Source organism: Purpureocillium lilacinum (assembly GCF_023168085.1).
Source record: "Purpureocillium lilacinum CBS 284.36 DNA, scaffold_1, whole genome shotgun sequence".
Taxonomy (NCBI): Eukaryota; Fungi; Ascomycota; class Sordariomycetes; order Hypocreales; family Ophiocordycipitaceae; genus Purpureocillium; species Purpureocillium lilacinum.
The window spans coordinates 6,042,013-6,069,200 of NW_027072111.1; the positions used below are offsets into that span (position 1 = coordinate 6,042,013).

Genomic DNA, 27,188 nt, shown 5'->3' on the forward strand with positions numbered 1-27,188 from the left:
GCAAAGCACATGCGCGTCGACGACCAACGACCTCACGCCATGCCCTTACGTTACTCACCTCGCGGCCTTTGCCGCCGCCGCTGGGGACACGGCCGTGAACGACGCATGCCCTGCAGACGCAGACGCATACGCAAACCCTGCCCTGACGCCCCCGGCGACGATAGCAACGCGCGAGTGGTCAGCCACCCCCCTTCCCGTCGTGGGCTCGTCTTTCCCGCCCTCTTGCGAATGCCGGACAGATTTGGGAGGGGAGGGGAGGGGGCGGACCAGGGGTTTGTTACATACCTAGAGAGAGAGAGGAGCGCGCACGTACGCACGTCCTGTCCCGTCAGCCTCTTCGCTCTTGCGCAGTTGAACCCCCTGTCGAGCCGGGACGGGGTGCGTCCAGGGTTGCGAGGCAGCAGCAGGTGTAAGCGTAGAGAAGCTCGCCGTTCCTTGTTACTCGTGCGCGCGCGGGAGAGCTGCCGTTCTGGATCCACGCCGAGTTACAGTGATACAGTGCTTCGTACACCACGGCCTCGAGGCGGAGAGGATATAAAAACGGCGCCCGGTGCGGAACCGCGTCATTGAGCCCCTCGAGCAGATAGAGTTCCTCGCGTGACCGCAACGTCGACACGACCGCCTCCGTAGGCGTCGAGCGAACTTGACCGTCTTTGTTTGTTGTTCGAGACAGTATCGTCGACGGGCGCGATTCGCTTGCAGAGACCAGTCACAAATCTCCCGCTCGTCATCCGCCCTCCGACCCCCCGACGTATTAAGGTTGAGACAAGCATGTTCAGCAACGGCAACGACATCATCCGCTGCCCCAGATGCAGCATCCCCGTGTCTACGAGCCAGCCCCTCTCCGAGTGCTTCAACTGCGCCGCGTACGTTTGTCTTTTCCCTTGATTCTGCCTCCTTCCTTCCTATCTACCCTCCTTCCAAGTTACTCCTTTCTCTCCTTCCACTCCGAGGGGAAAGTACACACGCGCCTACGCACCCAACGCACAAGATTCTCCTCATCTCCGCTGGAACCCGGCCCCCCTCCCCCAGGAAGGAGGAATTAGCACGCCAGCATGACGACGAGCCCAAGCCAACACCTGCGATGACCGCGACCACCAGACAAGCAGCGAGAGCCCACTTCCCTCCTTCGGCATGGAGCCCGTCGACGACGGACGACGAGCGCGAAGACGACCCGCCGCCGGCGTACAACACGTTTGTTAGACACGTCGGCACGCAGATGCCGCTGTCACGGTCGTATACCATCGGCCGCCGCGGCGTCGTCACCGAGCCCCTGCCGCGCGCCATATCGGACCTCGAGCTTCAGACGAGCGTTCTCGACTATGAAGACTGGGCAGCCGGCGGCAGCGGGTGGTCAGGGGCAAGAGAAGCAGCCGTGGGGGAACATGACGAGAATATTGAGGCTGGCATCAGAGCCAGAAACGGGGACAACGAGCGTGGCATGAGTATCCAGCCCCTGGACACGAGCACGCAGCTATCGTCTCCGGGGCGGCCAGCGTGGGAGAATGCCAGGGCTCTCGCACTGACGTGCGCTCTGCTCCTGATACTCCTGTCCACGGCCGTTGCGTCCCTCGGGCTGGTCCTTTTGATGGAACAGGAACATCGATCGCCAATCTAAGGGGGGAAACACGGCAATATCAATGGTTATCAGCATTTTGGAATTTAATTTCCTCGTCATCATGGCGGACGCGTCTTCGGGCTGACATCCCCAATGTGCAATCGGCCTCCAGCCCCCCCTGCAGGCGGAAATAACAGAATCATGTAGTTCGCCAGCTACCCAACAAATCCTCCGCTATCTGCCTGCCAGTGCTTTTCCTTTCCCTTCCCCCTCTCTCCCTCACCTCCCCTCCCACATGCGTCGGCAAAGGGCCGTTCCTTTAGTCCCCTGCCAAAAAGCTTGATCCGTGAGTGTGTATGTGTGTGTGTGCGTCCAGTCCCTAAGCCAGCGCCGGCCAACGTGCGCACGTTTTTTTTTTTGATTTTTTTTTTTTTGCGTCGACACGGTGCGCGCACACTGTTGTTGTTGTTGCTAATGAGGCTGGGGGGGAGTGTGCGTATATATGTGTGCCTTCTTTCTCCCCTGGCAGGACGCCTCACCTGCCGACGTTGCACAAGGCGCCCAGAAGAGACTGGAGGTACGTACGGCGGCTCCCTTCCATGACACAGACTGGGGTTTTGACAGTACATTATGCACGGGTCCGAGATACCGACGTATGCGATACGACGCACGTTGAGAAGCGGTATGTTTGGTACCGGAGACTTGCTGGCACGGTCGCAAGCGACTGCCTCCCCGGAAGACACGTCGTCGAGTGGTTCTCCCCGAGGCGAGGTGGGCTGGTGGGTTGGTGACTGACGGAGCATGCGAGCGCGTCCGTGGTGACTGAGTGACTGACTGACGCAAGCGAGCTGGTTGGCGCTCGTCCTTCTGCTGCCACTGCTGGTCGAGAACGTGCGCCAGGCTGTGTAACCCCAGGCGCAGTGCCTGTGGCGGCCTCGTGTCTGGTCTGGTGGTTGCGCGCTCAAAGGAGAAGCATGGCCGGTACCCAATACCGGCCCTTGCTTGCTTGGCTGTGCCTTGTTCCTCAGTACAGACAACCAGTATGCAAGATTGGCAGCGAGGTCCCCATGAAATATGCAGCGAAAGTGCTCGCGAGTGGCACGCCGCCAGTGCATCCTTCCCCCCAGGTATCATCCCACCATCCTTGATGCCAATCATCAAGATGCCCATCCGCTAGTCGGCGACCCTCGCTCACGGCTACGGGGAACGGAGAACCAACGACAGCCCCCGATGAACCCCCTGTCTTGGGCGGAGGGCAAAAGTCGATCTCCCTCTGCCGGCCACCACCCAGGTCCAGACCGTGCCGTTGATCTCGGGCAGATGCTCGTCCGCCCAACAATCCTACGCGCCCAGTACGGCGTTGCTATTACCCGATAGCAGCATTCTGTAACAAGTACAGTAGGCAGCCTTCAAGATAGACAGGGTTCGCTTCTTTCCTTGACTTCACGCACCTCACCGCTGACTGACGGAAGTCGTCGCTTCGCGCCTCGCTGGCACCCAGAGCAGAAACAACCTGGTATGTTTCTGCACATGTGACAGCGTCGAGCCGCGACCTGCGGCGCAACCTAGCCCACCTCCCTGGGCCAGTTGGGCGCTGTGCTGGGTTGCGCTCGGCGCCCTGCTGTGCGAGAGCAAAGAGACGCGCACGTAACCGAACCCTGCGTCGGTCAATTCGTAGTCCACCGCCTCGGGCTCCTCCTGCTGCTCGGGCACCTGACGTGCAGCAACGCATGGCGTGTTGCCTGCTTTCACCGTGACATGACACTCCCCGTTCCTGCGGGCAAAGTTTCCCATGACAGAGCCAGAGCAGTCGCCGTGTGCGAAATCCAGGGTCTACTCTCGTTGACAGCATGCATACGTGCTTTACTGTACTGTATAAACTTATACTAAAATGTACGGTGCGTTAGCAACAACAGCTTTTGTTGGCCGCCCTCCTCCGTCACTCGATCGACAACGGCACCATGCTTACACCGAGCGTGCAGACCCAACCCCCCCGTCCGCCCTCGGTGTCGAAGTGCCGAGTCATAAATCTCAGATCCCTCGTCCGCAACTGACTCACGGCCCTGAAGGACGTATGTATATGCTCCGTGTACATGGGAGAGGAGCGGATGGGGTCAGGCGTAGAGTCCAATCTGGAACCCCCAGCCCCATCGACGGGCCTGGCCTGAGGGACTCACATGCTTGTTCCGTGGCGCTTGCAACCTACGAGTACATGTACGAATACGTACGGATAACAACCTAACGTACACAACAGGCACGCACGCACGCACACAGTCACAACCACGGCCACAACCCTGTCAACCCTGTCAACCCTGCCTCGTCAACACGCCTTCCGGACTCCAGAGTATCTATCGCCTACGTATGTTAGCAAGCCCGGCAGGTCATGTCCGTCTTCCCTCCCTGTCCTCCGCTCCCCCCGCCTGTGCCCGTGCCCGCTCTCTCCTCCCCCCCCACCGCCTGGGCAGTTAATGCACACATGCATCGCGTGTCCACGAATAGCCACGGCACGAATACCCCCGAGCGCCCGGATCCGAGGCTACGGCCTCGCTCGTCTTGAGCCCATGCGCGCATCCATGCAGGCAGGTCGCCAGGGGGGTTATGGATGGAGAATGGGGAGGAGTGGAGACGGTGGACGAAGAAGGACCCGCGCCGTGCAGCCATCAAAAACGCCACAGGGCGACCAACGGCCCGAGAGCCGGCTCGGTGAGCTGCCGGATGGGACCACTTCTTCGAAGAGGAGCAAAGATGGTGGTGGGTTCATCTGTACCCAACTCCCCTTGTCCAATCGAGGCCCCGGCTGCTCGGTTAGTGTCTTTGGTATCGCCATCTGGCAGAGCCAGTTCGTCGCCATCACATGAAGTTGCTCCTCAGGAAACGCCCTGGTCTTGAACCAATCTATTTATCAAGACCCTGGTTTGGGCACGCCTAGCTCGCCCTCCACCGTCAATGCTTCAGTCAGCTCGTCGTCATGCCTCACCCGAGGCGCTACCACACGGGACTCTTGTCCGGTGGGCCTGTTCGTGCGAGCACGAAATGTCTAACTAGATGGTAACCTGTAATGATGCGTATGCACTTGTGCCAGAATGACTCCCAAACGCCTGCCTGGTACTCAAAGCCAGGCGACTTCAATGCCGCTTGATGCCCTCCATTTATCCCGGTACCCAGCCTCCACGCACATCATACGCACAAACGCGGAGGCAGTCAGCACGAAAGTTGTGACCCACCCGATCACTGTGTCGCTGGAGCCACTTTGACATCCTCGGCCTCCTCATGCGCCGCCGCACCCGGCTCGTCCTTCTGGGGGCCGGCCTCCGGATTTCTGTCGGCAACATCCGTCTCGGTCTTCTCGCCGTTGGACTCCTCGTGGCTTGATGCTGTCAAAGGGGTAACCGGAGACGGCTCCTCCGCCAGGCCCTCACTCTTCTTAGCCACCTCCGCCTCACCAAGAGACGATCCTGTCCTCGGGGTCGACTCCATAATGTTAGGCGGGATATCCAGCATGGGATCCTCGAACGACTCCTCCATTGGCGTCATCGGGGGTCTTCTCGTCGGCGTGTGGGTGCCGTGCGAGTCTCGATTGGCGAGGCCGGACAACCGCAGGGAACTGCCGCGAGAGGTTCTGGCGCTGTCTCCTCTGCTCATCTCGGCGTCCCACTGTGCAAAGTCCTTGGAACTCCAAGACGTGCGGTGCGCTCGATTGGGACGGGGGATGCTGGCGACCGAGCAACGCGAGCTTGCGCTATTCGCACGGCTGCGTCGGATGCTAGCGGCGGCACTGGACAGTCCAGGAGGGCCAGGTGGCTCGAGGCCCTCCGGTATGGCAGTCTCATCCTCAATCTTGGGAGCGCGCCGCACGTCCCGAACGTTGAAGTAAGGCTGGATCGGCTCCGGCTGCTTTTCCTCCTCCTTCTTCTTCTTCTCCTTCTTCTTCTTCGGTGGCGGTGGCAAGTCCCCGGCCCGCGCATCGATATGCTCAAAGTATCGGATCCGAGACTGCTCGAGTAGGCCGGGGAACTTCTCCCGGTTGCGCGACAGAGACATCCAGCTTGATATCATGCCGAGCGCAATAAGTATCAAAACGGCCACGGCGAGAAACCCCTGGACGACTATGATGATGACGCCCAGAACCGTGGCGACGATGCGGTTGAGGTTGAAGTCCGGCAGGAAGGCAATGGACAAGCCTGTCGTGACAATCTTGGATATCGACAGCATCCAGATGGCGATAGCGGTGTTTCGGTTGCCCTCGAACGGGTTCATCTTGATGATGACGAGGAGCGCCAGGATTTCAAAGATGAACAGTCCGTACACCTGGGCCAGTGGACTGCGCACGGCGCCCCCAACGAAACATGCTCTGACGAACAGGTAGCCCACGTACACGGCAAAGAACCACCACCTCGAGCGGCGATACCGTGCAGCCAGCCATCCAAATCTCTTGATGAACGCCTCATCTTGGTGTACTGGCGCCCTGTTTGGATCGTTTTCGGTAAACTTGATACGGAAGAAGGGAATCGTGCCGAGCAAGTATCGCCTGTCAGCAGTCTCCTGCTCGCCCAGCTGGCTCGCCCTTGTGGTGGCCACGAACGGCACCTTCTTAAAGATGGTTCCTCGTTCGAGCCGCACCGTGTCGGGCCCGACCTCAAATTTTCCGTCCCGGAGCCTGAAGTAACAGGCGTAGGCGGTGATGCCGCCCAGGCCAGCCAAAAAGATGACAAAGACTATGGCCGCGACTGCAGTCGGTCCCGCCGGGCCTCGTGCTGAGAATTGGAACAGCGCAAGGGTCATCATGGTGAAGAAACCGATCAGGAGCGTTCGGAGCAGGGCTGAGACGAGATACCCACCGAGGTGGGAGCGGAAATAGTCGAAGCCGTCCGTCTTGATAGCCTTGGTCTTGACCAGCAGATCCAAAATGAGCTTGGCTAGCACGATCAGTACTGCCATGCCACCGAAGATGACGAGAAACCAGATCAAGCCAACGAGGAATGCCTCAGCAGGAGGGATGTTGACAGCCGAGAGGGTGCCGCCGAAGCCTGGCCAGGTACCCGGCATAGGCATGCCCGGGATCCGAGGTCCACCGTTCCAAGTGTAGTCATACGGGTCGCTGGCATTGTGCGTCGCCCGGCGCGCAAGAGCCGGCGCGTCGTGCCTCTCAATGGTCATCGGTCCAGGCAGAGACCTGCCGTAGATTTGTTGTGTCAGGCCGCCTCCATTGTTGATGGGAACAGATCCCGCACCGCCGACTTGGCTGATGTCAGCGTTCGTTCCCGTGAAGGAGCTGATGGATCGCACGAGCTGGTCGTTGGCGAACATGCCCGCGGACCAGGCAAAGTTGCTCCACCAGGCCGGTAAGACGCTGGGCCAATTGACAGAGAGGGCGCCAGAGAAGAATATGGACTGGAACGTCTCGAATATGACGAGCACGGCGAATGAGTGAGCATAGTGCATGCGCATATGCGGGATACTGATGCCGTATATTGCCGTCATGAACGAGGCCACCACGGCAAAGAACGTCAGGATGCCCATAACGACGCCAACGGACTGTGGCTGCGAAAACGTGTTCCCGTTGGTGAAGACGGCTTGAAAGCAGCCAATCTCGGTCTGTGTCGAGTTGGCGAAAATTTGTAGGCGTGCAAAGCCTTCGAGGTCGGGGATTCCGAGTGCGATCGAGGGGATGCCGCGAACATCGTTGGGGGATATGGGGATGACGGCGAACGCGGTGACGGGCACAGTGGCATTGAGTGGGCACATGCTAGCGATGTTGGCCTTGCACGGGTCGTACGTCAGGTTAAACCGGTTCTCGCCGTAAGCCTCGACAGAAATGTGAACTGCGATATGGTCAGAAAGAAGACGCTCGGCGTCTGGGCAGGTACCGGAACACGTACGAACGAGGCTCTCCTTGCGGATGTTGGTGGTACCGTCCAGATGGAAAAGGACGGTGAGGTTGTCGGCATAGTAGGCGGCATCGAATTTGGTGACATTGAACAAGCTCTGGCCACCGAGGCAATCGTCAAAGTCGCGAGTGAAGAGCGCAGGGTATCGATTGACGTCGAGCTCACGTGTCTTGCCATCGATTCCATAGCCCTTGATGTAGACCGTGTCTGCACCTATGACGGTTGAAAGTAGTAGGCACCCCAAGGAGAGGAGCAAAAAGAGAGTCGAGGCCAAGGGCCTCTTTGGCAAAGCCATGCTGCCTCGCGCTGCCGCGGCGGCGGCCGAGGGCGGTGTCAGGATCGAGCGAAAGGATGGCGGAAACGCAGCCGCAGTCTCGTTCGGCGGGTAGTAACTCGCGTCGTGAAAGATTTAGGGGAGGTATTCGATGGCGGAGATGAACAACTTGATCCGCAGAGCACCGATCGGCAGAGACATAGGGACGACCGGCGTCTCTGTGTGCTAAGAAAAGAAGATGTCTCGGGAGGCTGTCTCAGTGAAGCGACGGATTGTTTGAACGGACAATGGCGGCCGGGCAGGCTCGCGGCTGTCTGTCAGTCAGCGGCGGACGGCGACAGCTGCCGTCGACGGAACGGAGGATGATGAAGCGAGAGTTGGGAAACGAGCGATAGCGATTGCGAAGGTCTGAGATGGAGCGCCGGGAATGATTCGTCGGGCACCGTTGTTTGAGCAGGGCAGCGCAGCGCAATGCACCCTGTCGGTGTGTAAAGCTGAGGGAGGGAGCAGTGGAATCTTGGCCGTGATTTGGTCGAGATGGTGGAGCACTGCGCCGAGACGCAGTAGCAAGCGCTAACAGAAGCGCTCGACCAACCACTGGGGCCTGGACAGTGCTGCCCGAGCCGTGCCGCAACGCTGGCGAATTGCTGGAGTGGGTTCCACGCTCCGCTGGGGAACACGGATGGTGTGATGGATGGTTTGAGGAGAGGGCGGGAGCTTGACGGCACGGGTGTGGAGGAAGAGGTTGATTCTGGCGTCAAACAGTGAGCGGCGCCGGAGCCAGGTGCCAACGCCCGGAGCAGCGGGAAGCGCAACTGCTAACGTGCATTAACCCGATCACGGGCACTTTGCACCAATTTCCGTTAACCGTCACGCGGGGGAGCGAGATGGGAGGCCCAGGACTCCAGCACATAATGCAGCGCAGCACAGCCTCGCCGTGCCGTGTCTGGCGGCGCGATGGCATGCTCATCAGTCTATACGAGATGGGTCCAGCTTGGAGATAACGTTTTACCCGACTTTTTTCTTGCCAGCCCTGCTTCGTACAGCACCTATGCCTATTCCCACGCAGAACCGGCGCTTGCACGCCACGCCGGCGCAGGAGGGCAGGGATGCTGTCAGTGGCGCAATGCCGCAGCCCCTGTGCTTTTTGTGCCCGCTTGGCACGTTAGCAGGCGAGTCCACCAATGGTGCCGAAACGTGGAATCAAACCGGCCGCCGGCTGTCTCGGACACCAGGACCGCGCCGCCAACCACCCTTGGCTCGAAGCGGTAGGTGAGAGGACGTGGGTGGCTGGCCCTTGCATCGATGCTGCTGAGCTGCTGGTGCCGTGGCCTGCGATGGCTTCCTTGCCAAGCAAGCGTAAGACCCAGCTGCCTCGTATACGAATTGGCTTCCAGACGGGCCGCGACGACGTCTCCAGCTGCTTCCCCCAGCTTCAGGCGAGGATAGCTGTCAATGAACATGGATCGCGCCGATCTGACGCGGGGTTGCTCGTGCCCGTGGACGCTCCGTGGTACCGGCTCTTTGCCTGCTCGTTTCCGGCCTCAAATGCCGCACTTCGACCAGTGCACCAGCTCAAGCCTCGAAGCCGTCTCAGCGTAACGATACCTGACTCGGGAGCCGCATGGCGCCGTGCGTAAACCTTGGCCAAATACGGACTGCGTCGACGGGAATCGGTCTCTGTTGCGTGCATGCATAATTGCTGGTCGCTGGCAGCTAGTCAAGGCGTCAAGGCATGGTAAGTGCGGCGCCTGTGCATGCTACTGAGGCCGATGGCGTATGCCACGGCCATTGCCACCTTCGAAATCAGGACCTCTGGTTCAGACTCACATCCACATTCTGGCCATCGAGTGTGTTCCAAATAGCAGGCGCTGGTGCTGTCCAACTGCTAAAGTTGTATTCGAGTCATGCCGCTGGCACGTCCAGCATGCTTGCACGGTGCAGTGTGCAACAAACCCGTACTTTGACATGAGTGGCAAACAGAGCCAGAAAGCGATCAGGTTTAAGCACGATCGCCCCGCGTGCCCGCTACATGCTAAGGTCGAAGTCGCCATGTGCGACGCATCGTCGAGAGTACTGGTCGCTCCATCTGCGAGGTCAGAGAATGGGCCCCTTTGTTGCCAATAAGCAGTCCACTAAGTGCTCGCGTCACTGCGCAAGTTCCATAGCTCCATGGGTTAGGTGGTTGCATGAACTCTCTCGGCCGAGTGCCCCCACGTGCTGACTGCCCTACCTGGAGTATAGGGCTTGGCATAGGAATGTGCGGTGCCAACGGTTTGACGTTGAAGGCGGCAAGGAGGGCTGCAGGGCGGTCAGTCCTCTTGCTTCTGTGGACGCTGTCGGAAATCGGCGCGTGTGCAGTAGCCGACAGCCAGCGTCGAAACCCGTCCTGGTTTTCCGCCAAGATATCAATGGCACCGAGACTATGTGCGAGCTACTCTTGGTAAATTCCATGCAAGTAGTGCATGTTGAAGATGGCCGTAGCACGCGGTAGAATCCCGTTGCAGTGTTCTCGTGTACGAGACAGTGGTACCCACAAAGCTCACTGTAAGATGTACGTGGCTATCCTCGATATGAGAATGACTCGGGGTCTATTGCGGCCCTTGTGTGCTTCTAGTCGTTGTAGCCCTCGTGTGTATAGTTCCTCGGGCAGCACCAGAATGCCACCTCAGAGGCAGCCCAAGCGCGTTGAGTAGTAGTCCTGCCCATCGCAGCTCTCATTAAAGAGGCTGGGGCAGAGTGGGCTCAAAAGCTGTCTGGGTGAAAAGTCCCCCAGGCGATTCCGGCGTCAATGATCCACGATGGACCGTCCCATTATTCACCGACTGGTTCACCGAAGGAACAACGGGACGTCCCGAGCACAGTCAAGTGTGCGCAGAAATGGCACACTCAAGCCAGAGGATCGGGATCTGCATCGAGTGGGTGACAAAATTCACGGCCACATTGCATGAGTGGGAAACGTGGAGGCACGGAGGGGCTGCGGGGCTGCCGTCTCCAACTTCAAGACTGGGGGCGGCCGACGGCCCGATGGATGCCATCATCACTCGCTTGATAATCAACCCGACGACGCCGCGGAGAAGGTGGTGAACAGGTCGCAGAAGGGCTAAAATTGATGTTCCGGGCGAGCGAGATGCATGAGGGCCCTTGTGAGGGAGTGACACAATCGCCGGCGCGCGGTTGCAGCTCGCTGTGGACGAGCACGGGGCGTCGGGGGTCCACGGAGCCGACATCCGAGCCGCGTGTCACCTGCCGCGACGACGACGGCAGCGCCTGCCCTTGGACGTGGAAGCGACTTGTACTCGTACCATGTTAAACGGCAAGTGTGCGACGCTTCAACTTGCCCGAGAGTCGTCTTCAGACATCTTCACCGACGTGGCCGTCGTGCGCCAGACCATCAACGTGGTCCCTTTTAGGGCGCCCGTTTCTGTCGCCATCGATGGCGGTCGCACAGCGGGCCTCGCTTGTACATCCCTCAAGATGATGACATTTCCCGCAGCAGCCCGGCTCGCGCGCGCGCGCATGCAAATTACTCGTGAATGCCCGCGCCAGCGGTCCGGCAGGGCGACGCAAAAGGCTCATTGCCGCCACATCTCATCCTGCTGATTGGCCTCGCCGCCTGCCAAGCGGAACCTCGCCAGCGACGTCCCCGAGCACGTCATCGTCAGGGACTTGGCCCCAGAAAAAAAACCTCCATCCCACCCTCTTGCGCCGCAGGTGGAGCCGCCGTCCAGGTCCAGCGCGCGCTTTGCGTCGCTCCCGCGAACGGCACCGAGGGGCAGGACGGACGGAGATGCCAGCCTGCCTGCGATCTAGGTGAAACGACAAAATTGCGCGGGCATTGCGCGGTACCGCGTTCCCAGCGCAGGTCGCATATAACGTGGCCGTCGCCCTGTGCTCTGGAAGTGCCGACCGTCCCCTTCTCCCATCCCGTCTCTGGTCTGCGACATTCTCATCAAAGCACGACGTCGCGGCCTTCGTCTTCACAAGGTACGGTGGCTGCCCTCCACCCAATCCCACCCCCGACTCCCGGCTTGCTTCCATTGCACGTTCCAGCCACTTGGCTCTGCTTAGCTTTCCCTCCCCCACCATTGCGTGATCGCGCCTGTGGGCCAGCTCCAGGACCAGACCTCCGGCTGCGGACTGAGATGTAATATAATGTCTAACCCGCCGTCAGATCTCCCCGGTAGCGATTGGAACTCCGCGCCTCCCGTACCTCTCCTCACGCCCAATTTGATACCCCTTCCCTATACTCCATCATGGCCAACACACCCAACGGCGGCGTCCTGAAGGACCTCTTTGCCCGTGACCTGCCCCGACAGGCCGAGCTCGCCGCGGAGGCTGAGGGCCTCCCGGCCGTTGTCCTGACCGATCGCCACCTCTGCGATCTCGAGCTGATCCTCAATGGCGGCTTTTCTCCCCTCGAAGGTTCGTCGCGCTGCCCCGCGCCCGGCTGACGTTGATGGCGGGGTTCGGCGCTGACAGGGGTGCCGTTGCAGGTTTCATGACGGAGAAGGACTACAATGGGTGCGTTCCGCCCTCTGGCTCGCAAAAAGAGCGTGCGCAATTGCTAACAGCCGCATAGAGTCGTCGAGAACAACCGTCTGACCGATGGCGCCCTCTTCAGCATGCCCATCACGCTCGACGTCGACCAGGCCCAGATCGAGCAGCTCGGCATCAAGGCCGGTGCCAGGCTTACCCTGCGCGACCACCGTGATGACCGCAACCTGGCCATCCTGACGGTCGAGGACGTCTACCAGCCAGACAAGTACGTTTCGCAGGTCAATTGCCCGTCCACGGGTGCAGGCTGCTAACGGCGCATTTAGGGTCAAGGAGGCCAAGCTGGTCTTTGGCAGCGATGACGACACCCACCCTGGCATCAAGCACCTCTTCAGCGTCGCCAAGAACTTTTACGTTGGCGGCAAGCTGCAGGCCATCAACCGCCTGGAGCACTACGACTTCCTGGACCTGCGCTGTGAGTGAACCAACGCCGGCAGCCAAGGCTCCTTTGGGCAGTGTGCTAACTCGCTCAGTCACCCCCGCGGAGCTCCGATCGCACTTCAACAAGCTCGGCTGGCAAAAGGTCGTCGCTTTCCAGACCCGAAACCCCATGCACCGTGCCCACCGTGAGTTGACGGTGCGTGCGGCGCGCTCTCAGCAGGCCAACGTCCTGATCCACCCGGTCGTCGGCATGACGAAGCCGGGTGACATTGACCACTTCACCCGCGTCCGAGTCTACAAGGCGCTGCTGCCCCGATACCCCAACGGCATGGCTGCCCTGGCCCTGCTGCCCCTGGCCATGCGCATGGGTGGCCCCCGCGAGGCGCTTTGGCACGCCGTCATCCGCAAGAACCACGGCGCCACTCACTTCATTGTGGGCCGCGACCACGCCGGCCCCGGCAAGAACAAGAACGGCAAGGACCACTACGGCCCTTACGAGGCTCAGGAGCTGGTCCAGAAGTACCAGGACGAGCTCGGCATCAAGATGGTTGAGTTCCAGGAGATGATTTACATCCCCGACAGGGACGAGTACATGCCTGCCAACGAGATCCCCGAGGGCACCCGCACCATGAACATCTCTGGCACGGAGCTGCGAAACCGCCTCCGCACGGGCAAGGAGATCCCCGCGTGGTTCTCGTACCCCGAGGTCGTCAAGGTGCTGCGCGAGCAGAACCCTCTGCCGGCCGAGAAGGGCTTCACCGTCTTCATGACTGGTTACCAGAACAGCGGCAAGGACCAGATCGCCCGCGCGCTGCAGACGACGCTCAACCAGGGCGGCGGCCGGCCGGTGTCGATGCTGCTGGGCGAGACTGTGCGCCACGAGCTGTCGTCTGAGCTGGGCTTCAGCCGCCAGGACCGCGACCTCAACATCTCTCGCATCGCCTTTGTCGCTTCCGAGCTGACCAAGGCCGGAGCCGCTGTCATTGCCGCCCCCATTGCGCCCTTCGAGGCCGCTCGCCAGCAGGCGAGAGAGCTTGTTGAGAAGTCGGGTCCCTTTTTCCTTGTTCATGTCGCTACTCCTCTCGAGTACTGCGAGAAGAACGACCGCCGGGGCATCTACAAGAAGGCGCGTGCCGGTGAGATCAAGGGCTTCACCGGTGTCGACGACCCGTATGAGAACCCTGCCAAGGCGGATCTTGTCGTCGACCTCGAGAAGCAAAACGTCCGGTCCATCGTGCACGAGATTATCCTTATGCTCGAGAGCCGGGGTCTGCTGGACCGACTGTAAAGCGCGGATCGATCGGGGCGCCGTTTAGCTGGAGGAAGAAGGTCGTGGAAAACGCAAAAAGCTTATCGAGGCATATTGGGCCATGGCGTTGGGAGGGGACATTGATGACGAGGGCTACATGAACATAACGTAGAGAGCATGCTGTTTGGCACTAGATGTGCACTTCGACTTGACGAGGACTGTTGACGAAGACTTTCCGGGCTGTCGTCCTTTGTAAATAGATAGACATGGGATCAATGCAATGCATTGCGCATACACATGGACACCACATTCTCGCCGAGGGGGGCGGCCAGCTCGTTATCTCGCAGATCCGGGGGGATGTTGGTGGTGGTGATGATGTCTACAAAGTACATGAGGCGGTCGGGTGACTTGGGCGCATCCCATTGGTGCCTAACGCGGCAACGTTTCGATGAATGGAGCAGTTCCTCGTGAACGGAAAAGGCGGGCTCTGGAGTCTGGAAGCGCGGCAGTGGGATGCTCGTGTTCGGGCCGCCCGCCCCAGAATATTGGCATCGTGGAGCCGCCTGGGAGCGGAAGCGCACGATGGAGAATCACGGGCGCTCCTCCTTGGCAGCAGCCACACCCCCCAGGCGAAGAGGGGAGCAGGACCCCCGGACGAGCTGATGAGATGAGCCTTTGTTCTGTCTGGACCTCGGTGGTCCCGTCCCACCTTTGCCCCTCAATTGGATTCGCGATGTCAGGTGTCAGAGGCGGTGAACGCGGCTGGGCGGTGGGTGGCCTGTCTTGTTCCCACGACGACGACGATAGCAGTGAACCCCTATGCGGTGCCCCGGCGCCTCGGTTTGGGCCCCGCACCTGGCCACGTAGGTAGGTATCAAGGGGACGAGGGGGTTCGGCGGGAGCGTCTCGGGTCGGATGACCGATAGGTACCAGGCCACGGGCATGGAAGGAAGCTTCATTAAGTGCCCTGATCATCTGTGGGCTGCGGGAAGGCAAAGTGCCTTGTTGACTCTGCGGCATTGTCCATCGCGTGCGGTTTCCAACAATACCTTAGCAGTGGCCGCGCGTGTGCTTGGGAGGCTGATGCACACGCCAGCGCAGGTCGGCAGGATCAGGATCAGAGTGTCCAGGGCAAGACACCACCAAGGCACCTCACCGTCGAGGGGCTGCTTGTGCGCAAGCGTGCAGTGCCATGAGTGCCAACGGGCAACAGAGAGGCCAATCATCCAGCGCCGGGGAGGTCGGCCCACAGCGGGCTGGCGCAGGGCCCAGCGGCTGTTTGACGCCACCAGACCTACCTGCCGCCTATGGAGGTGACGGGAGCTGTCCATTGTGGGTGGTGACCTCTCAGCGCCTCGACGTCGTCTGCCATTGAATGCCCGTGCCTCGAGAAAACTGACTGGCGCGTGGCAACATAGTGATACGGCCTAGGAGCAACCTGGAACCGTTGGATGGGCCATTTGCTCCTCAGTAGATCGGTCGGGCGCTTGTGATGAGGGGCTCCGTCACAGCAGCCAAAAGGAGGGGTCAAGCAAGCTCCCTCCTCTCTGGTGTCAAGTCACTTCAGTCATTGGAAGTCTCGGCCTGTGTTGGCTGGCGGCAAGCTTGAAAGGCAGGCCCCACGCCCGCGCCGCCGCCCACAGCGGAGCTCCCATTTCTCAACGCCGCAGGTCGAGGCTCCTCACACCCATCCATCGACAGCCCAGGCGACCCAAACGAGACGGGCGTTTGTGCGACGCATTTTACGAAGGCGGGCAAAAGCATCCCACACTCTTTTGTGAATCGCCCAACTGTGCGGCACAAGCCTGGGCATCACTTCGAAACCGCGTGCCCTCCCCCCCTCCTCCCGTCGGCTCGAATCTCGCTAGATAGCCCATCGGGCACAGCCCTTTTTCTCGTCCACCCTCATCGACAAGGCTCGTCGCAGGCGCCAGCCCAGCCCAACGGCTGCTCCCGTTAGTACAACCAGCTATCCACCGTCAAGGTGCCTTAGCACCTAGGCTGTGAAGTCATCAGTGCCTGAGCCCCCTCGAGCCTCACCACCACCCCTCCCAAAAAAGCTCCCGCCCGACGCCACAACCCCATCAGCCTCGACATCGACCACGACGCACCCTTGCCTCCTTCCCCCATCATCTCGCCCAGACGCCCGCATTTTTTTCCCTTTGCCTCTGGGCCGCCGTTCCTCCGACCCGCCTGCCCGATGGTCTGAAAACCGCAAGAAGATGCCCTCCAAGGATCGTGACGCCGCCGTCGACGCCGCCGCCTCTGCCGCCGGCGCCGATGACGTGCCGCGCGACAAGGCCCGCCGCTCCAAGTCGGAGCGGAAACCCGACAAAGACCGCGAGCACCGCCACCGCTCCTCCAAGTCGCGCAGCAAGCTTGGCGTCGACGGCAGCGACCTGCACTCGCACGTGTCCTCGCCGGCGAAGCGCCACCGCAAGAAGGACAAGGACAAGGACGACACCCGGGAGCGGTCTGCGTCCACGAGCGATTTGGCCGCCGGCATCTCCAGGGTGTCGCTCGAGCGGCCACGCATCTCGTTGCCGTACCCGACGTTCAGCAAGGCGCACAGCAAAGAGGCCGTACACAGCCGCGAGGACCTCTCCGGCAAGCAGTCGTCGCACCCCTTGACGCCAGAGCCGACCGACGTCGGAGACGAGGAGCGCCGCTCCAAGTCGGCTGAGCTCCCCCGCAAGTCGTCAACCTCGAAGAAGTCGTCTCGGCCGCCGACCCCTCCCGAAACGGACGTGGCGCATAAGAAGAGATCAGAGAAGCGTTCCAGGGATGACGACCCGGCTTCGCCCGCCTCCAGGTCTGGTTCGCGCAACGACGACAAGGCCTCAAGGGTCAGCCGCAAGTCTGGCTCGTCCAGTCAGGCCACCTACATAAAATCTCCAAAGCTCAAGGCTCACGAGAAGCTTCGGCCCTCTGGGTCGGTCCGGTCCAGCTCATCGCGGCACTCGACCAAGCGGACGGACTCGACGCGGAGTAGCTCACGGCGGCACGAGCCCAGGGACGACGAATCCTCGCCGTCGAGCGTTCAGGACTCGTCCCCCAAGACGCCGACCCCTTCGACCCAGTTCCCGCTCTATGGCAGCGCCAAGAACGAGCCACCTGCGACACCCGACGTCTGTCAGAATGACTACCCCTCCAAGACGGCAACACCCGCCTCTGCCGCACCTGGGCCGCCTCCTCCCCCTCCGCCACCTCCCGCTGTCGACATCCAAGACATACCCCGGGTCGACTACCTCTTGCAGAACGGCGGCCTGTCCTACCCTGTTCCGAGGCATTTCCTGTCAGTGTTGCCGCCGCAAAACGGCACGCGGCCCTCGAACCCGCCGTTGGCTGGCGCCGAGACGTTATTCGCGCCTTTCTTCAACCTTCTCGAGCAGTATTCGACTGTCCTAACGAAACAGGGCTCCATCGCGGTCGCCACAGGCCATCGCTCTGTAGCGCGGCGTCTACTCGACCGGCTCGAGAACGTCTTCTCGCGCGACCTGCCCCCCCACGGCTGTGCCTGTGTCATGTGCGATCGGTCCCATGAGATTCATAGGGGTTTGACCTGGGGTGACGTTCTGGAGTGGGTGAGCGGCCGGATCGAGCTGCCAGAATGGCCGCCGTTCGACCTTGCCGAGATCAGCCTCAAAGCGGCCGAAATTTCCGCAGAGGCGCCCCCGCGCCCGTCGTCGCCGGTGCAGATGGATCCCGATATCGCGGAAGAGTTCAGAGAGCATTATCTGCGTCAGTCCAAGAAAGTGCGGTCTGCCGTCGACAAGTGGCTCAACAAGACGGGCGAGGCTCCCGTCCCTCCACCTCAGGAGGTGGACGACGAGACGCTTGCCTTTGCCATCTTGACCAACTTGGACGCGGAGGACCGACCGTATTTCAACGCCCTGTTGACGGGGTCCCGAGAACTCAAGTCTTCGACACGCGCCCCGACGCCCGGAAACCGCCCTCGGAGCGACTTTGTCGTCAAGTGCGGTCTGTCTCTCCAGAGACTATATCGCCTGCAACAGGCTCCTCGAGACGCCGAATGCGTCACATACCTCGTCAAGAACCCGCACACGCATGACCTGCTCGTGACCATTTCCAACATTAACAAGTCGGAGTGGGAGATTCTGACATCCGGACGGTTCGACGGCTTCCTGTGGTCGGGCGCAGATGCCGACGACTTTGCCGCTGGAGCCGAGTCGAGAGGAGGGACGCCGGTGTTTGGGCGCTCGGCGATGAGCCCAGGTCCGCGGGGCTCGTCGGCCATGGGGTCGAGAAATGCGACGCCGTTTTCTCCGTACTCCAGGGGCACCACGCCCGCATCGTTCATCAGTCTCGCGTCTTCGGGTCTCCCTGGCGGAAGACAGCCCGTTTCAAACGACGAGGAGATGGAGATGGCCGCCGCCGCGGAGATCGAGAGGGAGATTTACGCAGGCATGGAGATTCTCGAGGACGCTTTCGAGAAGCTCCATCACAAGGCGGAGATGGTTCGCACGGCTCTGCGACAGCGGGGCGCCGGACTCATGCAAAACTTCCAGAGCCGCCAGCGAATTGACGTGCTCCCGAACCCGGGCTCCGCCAACTCGCAGGGCTCCGGATACGAGCGGCCGGCGTGGGCCACGGCCGGGGCCGCCGCCGGGAGCGAGGCGGATGGCGCCAACAGCGACGAGGAGTGGTTCGATGATGTGGACATCATGCCGGACGACTCGGCCAGCAACATCAGCAGCTCCCGCCACAGACGGCCCAAGAGACGCACCGAGAGGCGGACCCCCGCGCCCATCGAGGAGGACGACGAGGAGTAGTAGCGATTGATGACCGGCGATTGGTCCCCTGGCACATTGCACGGGCGACATTGCGCAGCGCCATGGGCAGATGGCTGCATGCATGAATGACATGCCCGCACGAAAGTGCCTCTTCGCATGTTGCGGGCAGGGTGGGCATTTGGTGTTTTCCAATGACGACCGTGAAACGACGAATTACGAGGGCGCGACACGCATGTCCGTCGTGCAGATACCACTTCTTGTTATTGTTTTGTCTTGTCTTGTCATGTCCTGTCTATCTGTCTTGTTCTGCTTCCCCTCTCCTTCTCTTCTTTTTTTCTTCTTCACAAATTTGCAAAGTCGGCATGATGTGTTTTTCCGAGCATACGTTGGCCAAATGGGGGGGCATGGGGAGACAGACGACCGACCGGTCGGTCCCAACCAAGCATTGAGTTGCGGGAGTCCTTTGCTTATAGTGTTTTGGGCAACAACAATTTGTGGGCGCCAGGCCTTGCAAGGTCTTGGTCTTGGTCTTGGTCTTTTGAGCATCTGTGGAGAGAGCGAGAGAGGAGGAGCAAGGAATGGCATGTTTGGATGGGGGGGTTGGCTGGTTTGAACCTGGTGATGTTAAACTCTTGTGCCTGGACATTTGTTTCAGAGAACGACGACACGCCGGAAACGAGCAGCTTGGGACCTGACTTGGGACTTGGCTGGTATAGGCAAGGAAGGGTGGCCTGTGGCCACTGAAGTTGAGCAATGCATGGCTATGGAGTTAGGGTAGCACAATGCCCCGAGATGGGGTTGAATGGTTGTCTATATATGACCTTGTATCATCCATGTCTGCCAAACGCCTTGGTCTTGCTTGTCTATCCTGAATTGTATATGGCATAGTCTCGTTCCTTAACTCTTGTGGCCTGTATGCGGGCTCCGCCCCGCCTCCTGTCTGTCCCGGATGTCAATGACAGCGTGTGGGCTCTTCAGTGACTCCGCGGCCCAGACTTGACCAGCTTCGCCACGTTGGCAAAGTACCCCTCCACGCCGCCATACTTGCGCAGCACGGCCTCCACGTCCACCTCGGAGGCGTCCCTCGTCCGCCTCCTCCCCAGGAGGCACGTGTTGCGCGTGCTCGGTATGCGCAGGTGCTCCGTCTCAACCTCCCAGCCGCAGTCCTCGGCGATCTGCGTCACCCAGTCGACGAGGGACGCGTACGTCGACTTGGGCTTGGCCTTGTCGCGGGGCGGGGGCGCGCGGAACCGCTCGCCGGTGAGGCTGTGGCTGCAGCAGGGTATCATGATGAAGGGGCACCGCGACAGGGCGCCGAGGATGGGGGTCCAGGGCGTCAGCTCGTCGGCGTGGTTGGAGACGATGAAGGTGCCCGGCGGGAACGTCCCGTCCTGGATGGCGTCGGCGTCGAGCTGGGGCGTCTCCGAGTCTGCGTCGGGGCGGGGCACCACGCTGGGCAGAAGGAGGCGCTGCTCGAGGGACGACTGGGCGGAGGGCGGCGCGCAACCAACGGCCTCGGTGCGATACTGCGCCCAGGACTTGCGCGCTCTCGCGTCGAAGCCCCAGCCCGCGTACCCCTCCTTGTTGAGGATGTACACGAGCAGGCCGTTTCCGCAGCCAATGTCGACGAAGCCGGGGAACTCGACGTCCTTGTACATGACCTCCCAGAGCTCGATGAGAAAGGACGCGATGCCGAGATCCTCAAAGACGTGTTTGCCGGGGTCCGTGGACTCGGCCCACGTGTCGACGAGCTGGCGCGCGTACCTGTTCTTGAGCGCCATGTAGCGGTCCTGGAACCTGGGCTGGGGGATGACCACGTCGTGGTGCACGCGCTTGACGTAGCCCGAGGCGCCGCCCTGGCCATGCTTGTGGAGGATCTCGAGCAGGTGGTAGGCCATGCGCCGCAGCTTCTGGTTGTCGTCGAGGTCGCCCTGCTGGAAGGGGAGGAAGTGAGCTGATATCGAGCCCAGCCCCTGCGCGGGGTCCCACTCGTGTAAGTGGGCGATGCCCCGGACCTTGGGGTGGTAAAAGGGGAGCTCGGCTGCCGCGGCGGCGTGCGGCATGTAGAGCACCAAGGAGCGGATCTGGCCGTCGTCGTCGGCGGGAGGATCGGAGCGGTGGAACGTGCAGGTCTGCTCCATGGGCTGGTCCCGGCGGTCGTTGCGCGGGATGAGCTTGCGGACCAAGGTCCGCCGGCGGGGGATGCCCTTGACATCGCGCGGCACGGGCTGGGCGGCACTCGCCGGAGCCGTCTCCGCCTCCCCGTCGCAGCAGGGCTCCTCGTCGTCGTCGTAGAGGATGTCGGCCCGGAACAGCCAGCTGGAGTTGAGGTTGGGGTTCCGGACCATGTTCATCATCTTCTCGACGAACAGGTCGGGCCCAAAGGTGCAGCCATGGCGGTAGAGCGGGACCCAGGCATCGCCGGCCGTGTCCTCGAAGAGCGGCGGCGTGGACGGCGGCAGCTCCTCGGGCTCAAAGAGCATGCTGTTGACGGTGCTGCAGGGCGGCCGGCGGTGGCTCTCGGGTGGCTCCTCCGATGGTCAATGTCTCTGAGAGGGAACGACGGACGGCCGGTCACAGACGGAGCAGGTGGTTTTTTTTAGGTGGTGGGGGCGCCGTGACGCTGGCGAGCTGCTGCGAGGCTCGTCGCTTGTCTGTCGGCGGCCGAGTGCTGCGAGACCCGCACAGCATGCATCGCGAAAATAGCAACAAATGAAGAAGGCGTGCACCTCAAAGGAGGGTAACGACGGGACAAGGCTCATCCATGGCCATGGCCATCCTGACCCTGCATATCGAGGGAGGGTGACAATGTTGCAGGGCCAGACAAGACGACGGCAGCGCTGTCAGGTTGGTGACGACAGGGCAGAGCGGCGGGGCAGCCGCTGATGAGCGAATGAGGGGCAGCGCTGGAGGGGCAGGTGGGCATCCGTGGATCACTCGCTGTCACGGTGAGAGCAGCCCCCACGGTCGCACAGCAGCACAGGCACCTCACAGTCCCGAAAGAGTGATGGAAGGTACCTGTCACGGCGCGGTCCGCCACGCCAACGCGCAGGTACTCCCACACCATGAGGTGCTGTAGGTTGGCAGCACAGGCGGACGACGGGTCACCGGACCGCCTCCCTGCAGCCGCACGCTTCCGACACGGCGATTTGACGGCGTCATCTCATGCACGGCAGAGCCATGTGCTCTTATTGTCCTGCTCACGAGGCCGGGCGACCGGGCCAGTCTGTGTGCGTCTGTCTGTGAAAGGGGAGAGAGGAGCCGCACAAAGCGCGCGGATGCATGCATGCAAGCTCGCTACTACCTGGTGCACGACGAGCACGACGGGCGCCCGTGGCAGCATCCGGCGCATTTCGGCGACGGCGACGGCGAAGGCGACGGTGGCGGCGATAGATAAGTAGGCGATAGCGATAGCGACCTCTGCGCCGACGACGACGACGACGACGTCGACGCCTCCGCGCGCGCGCGCATCATGTCACTCCGCATCATCAAAAATCATTCAAGCGATGGCGTGGTCTCCCCGGTGAGCACCAGAGCCAGCCAGCGGCGCACGCCACATGGCCGCGTTCAGCATGGCCTCAGCATGCAGGGCAAAACGGACATGGCCGCCACAACAGAGTTTTGACGCAGGACCACACCGTATTATATTTCCGTACCTTATTTCGTGCATGCCTACGTCCCGCCCTTCGCGTCCACGCCACGAACGTGGCGACCCAGACGGTGGAAGTTGAGTCAGAGTGAGCGAGTGAGTGACAGCAGCAGCGACACAAGCCAAGGCAGGCCAAGCCGGAACGGAAATCTGGGAATGGACAGCCACGGAACGGAGATGGAGTGTGTGCAAGCGGCGCATCCATACTGACATCCCACGCAGGGCCTGCCTGTGAGGTGGCTGCTGTGAAACGGCGGTGGGTGGCGCGCCGCCCTGCCTCGGCTGCGATTGGCCTGTGGCCACGGGCTTTGGGGGGTGCTGCAGGTAAAAGTGAGTGCTGTGTGAGTCCGCTGACGGTGTGTGCCGCCCCCGTCGCCGCCGCCGCTCTTGGTGTGAGGCCCAGTGTGCGTGATTGTGTGCGTGCGTCCGCGCGTGTGTGTACCTAACTTTTCAGGCAGAACCACACACCTACCAAAGAAAGCCTGCCCTCGCCTCGCCTCGCCTCGCCTCGTGGGGCGGGTCCCGCTGCGCTTGCTGCGCTGCCTGCGCTGGACTGGCCGCAACTGGCTGGGAAGTGAGTGACTGGGCTGGGCTGGGCTGGGCTGGGCTGGGCCACTCTCTCTGCTCTTTGGCCACCCACCTGCCTGCCTGTGACCCTCTCCCCCCGTCTGCCCGCCCGCTCGCTCCTCGCACTGCCCCTCGCTCTCTTTTAACTGGGCATTCCGTTTCCTTCCATTTTACCGCCCCTCACCTTCACCTCCAACCCCAGCAGACGCAGCAGCAGCAACAACACTCTCCCGGTCGCATACGTCCATCAAACGCTCTCGCACGCAAAGACAAATCTTCGCTCCCGCAAAAACATCTCTCTGCTCGACAGACCACCGCTCTCCCCCCCGCTCTCCATCGTCGTCGGCGTCGTCTTCTCCCGCTCCCAGCGCAGAACCCGCCCCCCCGAAAAGACAGTCACACACAAACCCAGCGAGGCGATTTCTTCAGGCCTTTCGCTGCGAACCAACTGTCCACCCTTTACAAAACCCATTTCCCACCGACACCCCGTTACCTCCGAGTTTATGTCCATCGAAAATCTCAAGACCTACGGTACGCCCTCCCTTTGGTCCCCTTGGTTGCTCCCCTTTGCCCTCGTTTCCCCCCCGTTCGTCGCGGCCGCAGGCTCTGCGCGCCCGCCAGCCCGCCCTCGCCCCCCTGGGGCTCGTTTTGATTAATCGCGCCAAGCCCGCCCGTGGGATGGGACCCCGCCTCACAGCCCGCAGCGCATCACGCATCACGCCGCCCACTCACGCAGACGTCATTTCGAGCTCGAAATGAAATGTGCTAACGTTGCATGCCTCTAGACCCCTTCGCCGAAGCCGACGAAGACACCGGAGAAACCAAGCAGACGCAGAATTACATCCATATACGCATTCAGCGTACGTCCCTCGCTCCCCGCCCCCGCACCGGCCGACCTCACGTGAGGTCGAGCTTCCGGCCGCCCGATGCGCCTGTCACGCGCTGCCTCGCACGCATGCTAACGTGTCGTTCCCTGCAGAGCGTAATGGACGTAAAACTTTGACCACTGTCCAGGGTCTCCCAAAGAAATTCGACCAGAAGAAGATTCTCAAGGTCATCAAGAAGAAGTTTGGTACGGCTGCCCCCTGGCCCCAGATGCTGCCAACGCTCCGGCCCCAGGCCCCCCCTCCGAACCCCTCACTAACCCGCACGTGCAGCCTGCAATGGCACCATCGTCAACGACACCGAAATGGGCGAGGTGATCCAGCTCCAGGGAGACCAGCGCAAAGATGTCCAGGAATTTCTTGTCGACAAGAAGGAAGGCCTTGAGCTAGACCCCAAGACCATCAAGGTCCACGGCTTCTAAGCTCGCAATGCGCCGTCGCCCTGTCAGCAGCAGCCTGCGTCCCCGCGGCACGCTGATGGCGAGAACGGTTGGGACGAGAGGGCCCCCCGGCATATTGCGCCTCCTCCAGATGTATCGATAATACCAGGGGTCAACTCGGCTCCGAGCGTTCAGGGACGACGGGCACCCATTCCAACGGCGCGAGATTTTTTTCATCATTGATGATGAGGGGATTATCGGCCTGCGCTCCCGTCGCCGCGAAGCAGACCAAGACCATGGTCAGCCGTCCTGCTTATCCCACACGAGAGTCAGGCTACGGGCCAAGTATCAACATGGCTTGTCGGTCGCTCGTTATATATTCTCAGGCAAGCCCAGCCGTAGCCTGGGGCAATAAATCGAAAAGAAGATGGCAAAACGCGGGAGCACCCTCCTTATATGTGACTGCGTGCGCCAGAAAACGCCGTGACATCGTGATGCGTACTAGTAAAAGATACAACAACAACAATCCACTCCAAGCCCAACGCCGGCCGGCCATGTATCCAAAGAAGCAGAAGTGAACCCTTCAAGGCGCTGTGTCGATGCACAGGACGGAAGCAGTACTCAGTACGACGGTCGCCAAGATGGAAAGGGGAAGAAGAAGATATGACAGGCCCAAGTATGAAGTGAAAAAATACGCCTCTAACTCTCGTCTCGCCGCCTATAGCTCGGAGCGCTCAATGGCGCCCTTGACTCTCGCCCACATGCCCCGCCCGTCGTTGAGCAGCTGTCTCCCGCGCGCCACGAAGGGCATGGTCGGGTAGTCGACGAGGTTCGAGTGCATGTGCACGAGCAAGGTGACCATGGTGATGTAGCTGGCGATGGAGAAGACGTTGACCGACGTGGACGTCTCCTTGCGGATGTTGATTTTCTGGTGCGTGATGTGGTAGCACACGGTGAGGGTCTACGGAGGCTTTGGAGTTAGCATCGTGTTCTCCCTCCGCGGCATGTAATAAGCTTGAATGGATTATTCGAGGGAGGGGGAGGGGGGTGGAGAAGCACGTACGGTTGCGATGCCGATCCAGCCGGGCAGGAGGAGGCGCTGGTCGTGGAAGCCGCCAGTGAGGGAGAGGACGGAGAGGGTGAGGTAGGCATTGACGGCGTTGATGGTGAGGAGGCGCACGATAGTGGCTTGCGGGGTGTAGTTGATGAGCCTGCGCCGGAGGGTCAGTCTTTTGTCTGTTTCGCTATATAACCAGGAGCTTTCTCGTGATCGAAGCACATACCATCTGGACATGAGGCAGTCGGTGAAGAAGAAGGCGAGGTATCCGCACGCAAAGCACTAGGAGCATCGTCAGCGGTGACCTCTCGCGAGCCAGAACAGACATGTATTGGGGGTAAGCACGCACCCATATCGTCGCAAGCGCCCCCTCGGTGAGGGCAAAAGGCACGGCGTCATCGTCGCCGGCGGGACGGTTCGCGCCGCGGGGAGCCCGCCCGGGCCCATTGTTGGGCAGCAGGCGGAGGAGCAGCTCGAGGGCGCAGGGCAGCCCCCACCACAGCGCGGGCAGGATGGAGCACAGGCGCAGGGCGAAGAGCCACGGGTGCCATGGCGGGGGCACGTTGAGGACGACGGCGACGCGGGGCTGGAGGATGGACGGGTGGACGGACGGCGGCGGCGTTGCGTCTGGATGCTGTTGCTGTCGTTGTTGCTGGTGTGATCGCTGCTGCTGCTGTTGCGCGGGTATCGTCGTCGTCGCGTGGGTATCGGGGGGAGAGGTCGCGGAGGCGGGGATCGGGGAGGAGGCGGCCGCGGCGGCGGCGACAAAGGACGAGGGCGCGAGGGGGGAGAGCTTGTCGGAGGAGGTGGACGAGGCAATGGACGAGGCCCTGTGGTGAGGGCGGGCCGTCGTCGCCATGTGCGCGGCTAGGCCATGGAGCGGGACGGGACGGACGCGAGCTGCAGAGGGAGAGAGAGGAGAGAGGCCGAGTCGGGGGTCGAAGCGGGAGGGGCGGGCGGAAGTCGTCACCGGATGGAGGACGGCGCAGCGCAGCGAGGAACAGGCGAAGCGGCCCGGAGCCGGAGCCGTAGCGGAGGAGGAGGACGGCAGCGGTGACGGGATTGCGTGCGCGCGGTCGTCAGCGGGGGGAGAGGCGAAAGCTCGAGCGGCGGCGACGACGACGACGTACGTCGTGGTACAGTCGAGTGTCGAGTGGAACAGACAAGGTAGGTATCAATGCACCAGCATCCCAGGAGGTCCGTGTGAGGGGCTATGCGTGCAGCGAACAGAGAAATCCGTATGTGAGGGCGGGAAAGAAAGCGTGCACAGCAGGTCGAATTGGAAAGTTCCGAGAGCTTTGGCCGAGTCGAGAGACGGGAGAGAGAGTGGTTGTTCAGGTAATGAGGTAACGGTGCTGCGCGGGCGTGGAGCTGGAGATGGGGATGGAGGTTCCAGTGTGGGCACGAGACGGACAACCAGGACGGGCGGGCTGCCAGGGAAGCTGGTGAGAGGGCGCCGCCGCGCGCGAGTAATACAATAGGGGTCCCGCAAATTGACAGCCCAGCCCGCCACAAGCACCAGCAGCAGCAGCGTCCCGCCAGCGAGCTTCCGCCACGGACGCCCCCCATGCCCCCTCCCATCTCCCGTCCTGTCCAGGGCTTATTAGGTACCTACTCTTCCGGGGGTGGGTGGCCCCGATGGGTTAGGTGAGGTGAGCGTGCAGGCTACCTTAAGTACCTTATGCAGGCTGGATGGAGGCTGCTGGACTGCGCGGGACCTCGTGCACCTCTGCGGGCAGGCTGTCAAGGCGAGTATCCGGAGGTACCTCTACCTACCTTGGGGCCTTTTTTCCAGAATCGCCATTGGGGTTTCCCTTCGACGTCCCGGAAAGCCATGACCTGCAGGAACAAAGCCTCCATGCGTCGCTAGACACGATTGCGTGCTCGGGGCATACGACGCGTGGTGTGTGCCTCCATCTCTCTCTGGACGGCGCAAGAAGCACAGCTGCCTGGCCAACTACCGACATGAGCGGGATCTCGCATGGGCGAG

At 61.4% G+C, this 27,188-nt stretch overlaps 7 protein-coding genes across 7 annotated transcripts; 4 read left to right on the plus strand and 3 right to left on the minus strand.

Moving 5' to 3' along the window:
• Positions 1–1,084: 1,084 nt before the first annotated feature.
• PLICBS_001459 (uncharacterized protein) lies at positions 1,085–1,618 on the plus strand (the record flags this gene model as incomplete). The annotated part of the gene is made up of 1 exon (XM_018317469.2): positions 1,085–1,618. One exon carries the CDS (start codon positions 1,085–1,087, stop codon positions 1,616–1,618), a length of 534 nt encoding a protein of 177 aa, XP_018182994.2.
• A 3,168-nt stretch (positions 1,619–4,786) lies between these two features.
• PLICBS_001460 (uncharacterized protein) lies at positions 4,787–7,741 on the minus strand (the record flags this gene model as incomplete). Its single annotated transcript, XM_018317468.2, has 2 exons — positions 4,787–7,380; positions 7,438–7,741. The coding sequence occupies 2 exons, from the start codon at positions 7,739–7,741 to the stop codon at positions 4,787–4,789; spliced, it is 2,898 nt and encodes a 965-aa protein (XP_018182993.2).
• A 4,235-nt stretch (positions 7,742–11,976) lies between these two features.
• On the plus strand, positions 11,977–13,946 carry PLICBS_001461 (sulfate adenylyltransferase; the record flags this gene model as incomplete). The annotated part of the gene is made up of 5 exons (XM_018317467.1): positions 11,977–12,145; positions 12,217–12,244; positions 12,303–12,485; positions 12,544–12,692; positions 12,751–13,946. 5 exons carry the CDS (start codon positions 11,977–11,979, stop codon positions 13,944–13,946), a joined length of 1,725 nt encoding a protein of 574 aa, XP_018182992.1.
• A 2,183-nt stretch (positions 13,947–16,129) lies between these two features.
• PLICBS_001462 (uncharacterized protein) lies at positions 16,130–18,700 on the plus strand (the record flags this gene model as incomplete). Its single annotated transcript, XM_018317466.2, has 1 exon — positions 16,130–18,700. The coding sequence occupies one exon, from the start codon at positions 16,130–16,132 to the stop codon at positions 18,698–18,700; it is 2,571 nt and encodes an 856-aa protein (XP_018182991.2).
• Positions 18,701–19,635: 935 nt separating this feature from the next.
• Positions 19,636–21,144, minus strand: PLICBS_001463 (tRNA(Ser) Um(44) 2'-O-methyltransferase; the record flags this gene model as incomplete). The annotated part of the gene is made up of 1 exon (XM_018317465.1): positions 19,636–21,144. The coding sequence occupies one exon, from the start codon at positions 21,142–21,144 to the stop codon at positions 19,636–19,638; it is 1,509 nt and encodes a 502-aa protein (XP_018182990.1).
• Positions 21,145–23,380: 2,236 nt separating this feature from the next.
• On the plus strand, positions 23,381–24,183 carry PLICBS_001464 (eukaryotic translation initiation factor eIF-1; the record flags this gene model as incomplete). Its single annotated transcript, XM_018317463.1, has 4 exons — positions 23,381–23,408; positions 23,663–23,737; positions 23,857–23,949; positions 24,035–24,183. The coding sequence occupies 4 exons, from the start codon at positions 23,381–23,383 to the stop codon at positions 24,181–24,183; spliced, it is 345 nt and encodes a 114-aa protein (XP_018182988.1).
• Positions 24,184–24,859: 676 nt separating this feature from the next.
• PLICBS_001465 (uncharacterized protein) lies at positions 24,860–26,057 on the minus strand (the record flags this gene model as incomplete). The annotated part of the gene is made up of 4 exons (XM_018317462.2): positions 24,860–25,102; positions 25,205–25,352; positions 25,425–25,480; positions 25,548–26,057. 4 exons carry the CDS (start codon positions 26,055–26,057, stop codon positions 24,860–24,862), a joined length of 957 nt encoding a protein of 318 aa, XP_018182987.1.
• Between the last annotated feature and the right edge of the window lie 1,131 nt (positions 26,058–27,188).